Source organism: Netta rufina, assembly GCF_964035555.1.
Source record: "Netta rufina genome assembly, chromosome: 1".
NCBI classification, from domain to species: Eukaryota; Metazoa; Chordata; class Aves; order Anseriformes; family Anatidae; genus Netta; species Netta rufina.
In genome coordinates, this window is record NC_140123.1 from 71,766,007 (window position 1) to 71,773,078 (window position 7,072).

Genomic DNA, 7,072 nt, shown 5'->3' on the forward strand with positions numbered 1-7,072 from the left:
TGCAATCTATTTATACAGACAACCTTTTCCCTGCCCCCCCCCCCCCCCCCCCCCCCAATCAATATAATTACAATTGAAACAGCAGCTTGATTGGCAAGGTCAACATCAAATGACCTGCTCACATCACAAGAGTGCTACCATGACTGAACAAGATAAAAAAACACCTGCAGTGGGTACATAAGGTTTGCCATTAGCCTGTGTACAAAGTAGCTATGTAATGTACTTACATTCATATAAAGATGTTGAAAGCAGTGCTTGTGCCAAGGAACATCATGTTGGAGCCAAATAATCAGACAAAGCCATGTAGTAAATTTAAATACCTCATCTTGAGTAGCAACCTCAGAAGGCACAAAAAAACCTCAGCTCAGTCAGCCTTCAGTGACTCATACAATGACATAGTTTCTTTCAGATACAGGGCAAGTTCTTAAGAACATGACTGGAAGATGAACACCTTTTCTTCCTTTACTGGTCTCCCCACATCCTTGTAGATTACAGAGTACAAAAGCAAGATTGTATACACATATGCAGATCACAGACTTAATTCCTCATACTGCCATTTGAGGTAACGTACTACCTGTTTCTAGTCTTCAGACAATCCTTGAAAGTAGACATTATTCAGTTATTAGTGAAGGCTGACCTACCGTTACCTCTATTTTAAAGCTACACAGGATCACACATATTCCCTGTCACATATCCTAACTGCACCTCTAAAACTGAGCTTCATTTCAGATTAAATCTATCTTCCACAGAGGTACTGACCACTGCTAGAGATCAGGCCAAACACACGCTTGAGTGGCATATCAGCATTTCCAAATAGCAGCAACAATACAATAGACAGGTCACTCAAACGTTAAAGGCATTTAACTGGGTTCCTGGGTTTTTGCATGAATGTCCTGTGTTGCTTTCTATATTAACTTAAAAAATATATATATTCCATTTTAAGTTGCTTTGCGAAGGGCAAGAACATCACTTTTTGACAGCCCTTGCAACTTTGGGTTCTTGAAGTGCTACAACAGAAAAACCCTCATTTTACATCACATGAAAAGCTGCAAATCAATTCTTAAGAATCATGCAAAAAGCCACTTGCAGCAGCCCATCATACACAATCAGGCACAAAGAATGGGAGTGGTTTCTATTAGTACAACCTATGCTTTTTTCTTCAAAGGTCTCACATTCAATTATTTTAATAAAACCAAGCTTATTCTGTTATAGTGCAGTGTAAGTGTATCAGATGAACCATTATCCAAAACAAGTTTTCAGAGAAAAGAGGCTTTCCCACAGCTTCGATGTAATAATTTCAACACAGACAGAGTAAGTATGTTTATTGTTTTACAGCAGAATGCCCCAATTTAAGAACAAAATTGCTAGATGTTCAGCTGTGCAAAATGGTACATAGTGCTTCAGTACAAGTGGAAAAGAATGATTTGTTAGCAAGTACTTTCAAAGACAATTTTATGGTCCTAAAACAGACAGGACTTGAAACTGGGGACTGATCCATGGGCATACAATGCTTTTCTACCTAACTTGGACCCAGCCACTTTGGACCCTGAACCAGTGACGCTGATTTCTCATTGCTGAAACAAGTCACCACACTGAACTGCCAGATTCAGTGTCTTCACACAGGTTACCGTGAAATGGATCAGTTCTTTATGTCAGTTTCTAGCCCCATCTACAAATATCATCTGGCTCCGATAAATAAGACTCACAGGAATTTCTTGAAGGTCAATGGTCCATAATGGTAGTTATTCTACATGATCTGCTCAACTTGATTTCAAATTCTAGTTAGGCTGCTTAAATGACTTTCTTGAATTCATCATACAGCACAAGCACGAAAGCTCCCCCCATGCCTCGGAGAACATTAGACCATGCACCCTTGAAGAACGCCTTTCCTCCCTCATCCCTTGCAATCTTCCTCCAGCAGTCAATCGTTCCAGAGTACATGATATCAGCTGTAGAAAAAGAGCAAAGTGATTTTTAGCTCCTGTAATTGTACCTCAGGTGTCTCTAGCAACTGCCATTTCACTTCCCTATCCACTTCATGTCCCATACCTTGCTTTAAGACTACCACAATACTAGCTCAGGCAACAGAAAATCTTGCTACCTGCCTGCCTAGTTATTAAGTTATGTCACAAAAGAATCTGAAGTGTTCTTATGGCATTCATACTGTCAACTCATTGCTTTCACTTAGCTTGCCACTGTAAACAGCCAGCCCATTTATCCAATTCATATTCCACAAAGAGAAGTCCTCAGCATAATTCCTCACAAACACCACAAACTGTGAGCCTTACTCAACTGCCTCGTACTACTTAAATGTAATTAAAGTTAACAGAAATTTATGCAATAAGGAACTGGAAGTGCTGAGGGATGACCGTTAGGAACTCCATCTTGTTAGTGCTGCGTAAAGAACCACACAGAGTAACAGCCTACCTCCTTTGCGTCCCGACTGCATCATCATCCTACGCCGCACAGTATCGAAAGGATAGGAAACCACACCAGCCACAGCTGTCACTGTCTGTGCAATCATCCAGCTGATAACAATGTGAGTATTTCTGGGATCTGGCAGCATGCCTGCAATAAAAGAACTAATTAGCTTTTTATCCTCCACATCCTCCTCCAGTTCACTGCACAACAACAGCTACTTTTCTAGCTTTTATAAAACATTGTAAAGCTATGATTTAAGCTGCAACAAGACACTTGATACACTTGAAGCACACTTAGGCTATGTAGAAAAAAAAACACATGGAAACCCACAGTATTTTATATTCTCAGTAATCAAAATTTAGGCACCAAGATGCTTTCAGACTGGCACGGAAGTGTTTTAATCATTCCCTGGGTGTTTATAGAAATAAGGGTCACTAGAGTAACTCATTGTCCCTATAGATTTTAATGAACTATACGCACCAATGATTCCCACACCCAGAAGTCAAGCTTAAACAAATGATTTCTGAAAGCACTGCTCAAACCAATTCTGCTAAGCACACCCAAATTGGTCTGATGTAACTACAGCCACTCAGTGAGCAAAACCAAACTTACAATATTTGTGTATGGTTACCAACAAACATTACTGCTATAAAGAAAACCTGCGTTTTCTGTTTTTTAACTCCAAGTAAAACAAAAGGAAAATTCAAAAGCAGCCTGTATTATCAATACATCCTGAAGATTGGCTTTGAACAGTACCACTGGCAGGTCACACTAATGCTGACCAAGACACCCCCTTCTGCCCCCACACTTACGTAAACTACAGACACAGCAAACACAGTGACACGCGAGAACAGACGTAAACAGGCAATACAATTCTGCAAATAGGTTCATCAACTCCCTCCTGAAATTTTACCTTTTGCTGTATCGTAGATTCCAAAGTAGGCAGCTCTATAGATGATGATGCCCTGGACAGAGACATTGAACCCTTGGTACAAGCCACGCAGACCATCAGACTTGGTGATTTTGACTAGACAGTCCCCTAGACCAGAGAATTCTCTGTCTGCACCAGCTTTTCCAACATCAGCTGCCAAGCGGGTTCTTGCAAAATCCAAGGGGTAGACAAAGCAGAGGGAAGTGGCTCCAGCTGCACCACCAGAGGCCAGGTTACCAGCAAAATACCTCCAGAACTGAGTGTGCTTGTCTACTCCTCCCAGGAAGACCTGCTTATACTTATCCTTGAAGGCGAAGTTGAGAGCTTGAGTTGGGAAGTATCTGATGACATTCGCCAAATTCCCTCGCCAGAAGGACAGTACTCCTTGCTCCTTTGGAATACGCACTACGCAATCGATGATGCCTTTGTACTGCTTATCAGCAGCAATTTGTTTACTTGCGTGTTGCACCTGCAAATAAGAGTACGCATTTTTGACTCAATGCCTTGGCAGGCCTGCACTGCGGCTTGGCTTAAGCTTGTTTGGAGCGTAACAGGAAGAGCTGCCAAGCCAGAATGCCTGACAGCAGCTGGGTATGGAGACAGAGTCTGTGGTTACCACAGTAAGTCTGCCCTGATAACAAGCTTAGAAAAACCTCAAAGTCCAAAAAACCCTCTGGGTCAGCATGAATGTTAAGACTGAAAACCGATGTTAGAGCCCTCTCACAGAGGGGCTGCCCCGATAAGTGTCAGCGCTGCTGGGGGGCAGCTAACGGCCGCCGGGGGCCCGTTACCGGCCGCGAAGGTCACGCGAGTCACCTTGTGGCGCCGGGCCGCCCCGCCCAGGTCACGCCGGGCGCCGCGCGGCCGCCCCGCCCCGCCGCCCGCCCTCCCAGCCAACGGGCGGCCGCGGCGCGGCGTCACGTGAAGCCCGCCCAAGATGGCGGCGCGCGGCCGCCCCTCCTCCAGCGCCCCGGCGCCCTCGGCGCGAGGAAGTGACAGCGCGCGCCGCTCCCTCCCCCGGCCCCGCCCCGCCCCCGCGTAGCGGAACCGGCTTCCCCGCCGCCGCCGCGCGCGACCACCGCCCACGTGACCACCCCCTACCCCCCCTCCCCACCCGGGGGGGGGGGCAGCGCCTTTGTCTCGCGCGGGTAACGGCCGCTCCCCTCCCCCACCCCCCCCAACCGGTTGCCAACGGCCTGAGGCCCGCGGAGGATAGGGAAGGAGGGAAGGTCACCGGGCCCGGCCGCGCCGCCGACCTGCAGCAGGAGCTTGACCCGCTCGATGGGCGCCACCGCCGTCTTGCTGATGGCCGCGGCCACGCCGCCCGCCAGGAAGTCCTTGAGGAAGGAGATGGCCTGCTCCGCCATGGCCGCCGCTGGCACCGCACCGGGGAACGAGGGGGGGTTGAACCGACGCCGCCGCCGCTCGCGCCGAAAGGGCGGCGCCGCTGCCGCGCATGAGCTAAATGCCGGGCCCCCGCCGGCCACGCCCCCCGCCTCGCAGCCCATTGGGCCAGCCGCGCTCGGGGGCGGGGCAGAGCCGCGGGAGGGGCGGGGCCTCGCCGGCTGAGGGCGGCCGTTGCGGCCGTTGCTCCCCCCTCACGCCCCCCCTCCCCCTCCCCGCGGCGCCAGTCGGGCTGCGCCGCGTCGGCCCGGCGGAGCGCAGCGGCCGCTCCCCTGCGTTAGGTCCCGTAACCGCCCGCGCTTTCACCGGGCGCTTCCCACAGGCGTGAATAAAGCCGGCCGTGTTGGTACACGGATGACCTGGCGGCCCAACCGCAAAGCTGCGGCGGCTGAGGCGCCCGAAACCAGCGGTTAGGGGTGTGTGTGTGCGCTATGCAGTGTCCTGAGCCGGGATACCGAAGGGACCCCTCGTACCCCGGACCCCGTGCACGCAGTTATCTAGGCTGGGACTTTCTTCCCCATAAAACTTCCTGCTGGCGAGAAAAGAATTTCGCTCGTTGGGACTCCGGTGCTGTCAGTTTGCAAAATGAAAGTGAAATGTATGAAACCTTTGCGATAAGAAATTGTTTAGTCAGTGGTTGTCCTGTTCACCTTGGACCTCGGATGCATCTGACTGGGGGAAATCTCGTTTTCTCTTTAGCATCATTCTTTTCATCGTTTCTGTGCTGCTTTGTTTATTTTATTTTCACAGAATCCCAGAATCACCTAGGTTGGAAGAGACCTCAAGATCATCGAGTCCAACCTCTGACCTAATGCTAGCAGTCCCCACTAAACCATATCCCTAAGCTCTACATCTAAACGTCTTTTAAAGACTTCCAGGGATGGTGACTCCACCACTTCCCTGGGCAGCCTGTTCCAGTGCCTCACAACCCTTTTGGTAAAGATGTTCTTCCTAACATCTAACCTAAAACTCCCCTGGCGCAACTTTAGCCCATTCCCCCTCGTCCTGTCACCAGGCACGTGGGAGAACAGGCCAACCCCCACCTCGCTACAGCCTCCTTTAAGGTACCTGTAGAGAGCGATAAGGTCGCCCCTGAGCCTCCTCTTCTCCAGGCTGAAAATTTTATTTTTCTTTAACTAAAATTTTAGTTTTCTTTAACTGAAAAATTTCATATTCTGCTATCTACTTTCATAAGAGCTACACAGGGCTAAAAAGGAGGAGGAGGATGTTCTTAAACCAAATGAGGTGTCCCCACATCTCTTCTCCAATTATAGCTGAGATAAAAAAAAAAAAAAAACAACAAAAAAAACCACAGATGAAACTCGTGCTTTTATGCAGCTGTCTATTCCAGAAACTTCACAGAACACAGAGGAATCTTGATCTTGACAAGCTTCTGCTCTAGTTCTTCCTATCTTGACTACACCATCACAATAGTGCTGTTTCCTGGCGTCATTTAACAGTTAATATTTCCATACTACACAGGTGAATGCTTTAATGCATTTTATGAGATAGCAGTGTTTAACAAGTTTATGCAGGGGAAAAGAGGGTAAACCAGTGGTGATAAACTCAGTTACGCTGAAGAAATAGTGATTTTTATCATTGATTTTCACACATACACGATGTCTATTATTGAATACTTGGTGTCATGGCCCTTCCAGCCCATCCTTGTAAACGGATGTAGATAGGAGAACAATGTGCTTCCTGAGGAGCAGCCTGCTTCCACAGCCCTCAGTCTTCTGAGGCTTACAAATGACTGAGTCCTGTGGCTGGAGACCACAGCAATGTGATGATCTTCATTCACTTAATTACTAAGGAGAAAACAAGCCCTGGGGCTGAACTGGAGCACTGCTGTGAGGGAGGAAGGACAAGAAAAGGAATCCCAGGAATCAGTTACAGGTTGGTAACGGGAAGAAAATCGTTCATGGGAAGCAGAGGAGTGGCACCTCCTGCATCTCAGGCTCAACCCTGTCTCTAGAGTGGCAGTCAGCCCACCCCCACTTTGGAATGCTGCTGTGCCCACACACTTTCTTACCACATAAAGAGCGCATACACAAGTGGTGGACAATAAAGAAAAGAGGTGAGCAAAAAATATGGAGGAACTACTATAAATTGCATTTGAAACATTTAACCAAATTGTGGACTATGAAAAAGAAGAGGATATGTTGAAAAAAGATGCAAAAAAAAAGTGTATAAAAATTATAGTAGGAAAGGTAGAATGCAAAGCTACAGACAAATAGTAAATAGGATAATAGTTCTTTATTTACAGTGGAGACTATAAAAATAAAAATGGTATTAAAGTGGATGGTGTTGAAGTTA

General features: G+C 47.5%; 1 protein-coding gene across 1 annotated transcript; it reads right to left on the bottom strand.

Annotated features, from left to right (window-relative positions):
• Window positions 1-302: 302 nt before the first annotated feature.
• Window positions 303-4,777, bottom strand: SLC25A6 (solute carrier family 25 member 6). Its single transcript, XM_084296287.1, has 4 exons — window positions 4,609-4,777; window positions 3,335-3,821; window positions 2,428-2,568; window positions 303-1,949 (listed from the first exon to the last, which is right to left on the bottom strand). The coding sequence occupies exons 1-4, from the start codon at window positions 4,717-4,719 to the stop codon at window positions 1,792-1,794; spliced, it is 897 nt and encodes a 298-aa protein (XP_084152413.1). The 5' UTR covers window positions 4,720-4,777; the 3' UTR covers window positions 303-1,791.
• Between the last annotated feature and the right edge of the window lie 2,295 nt (window positions 4,778-7,072).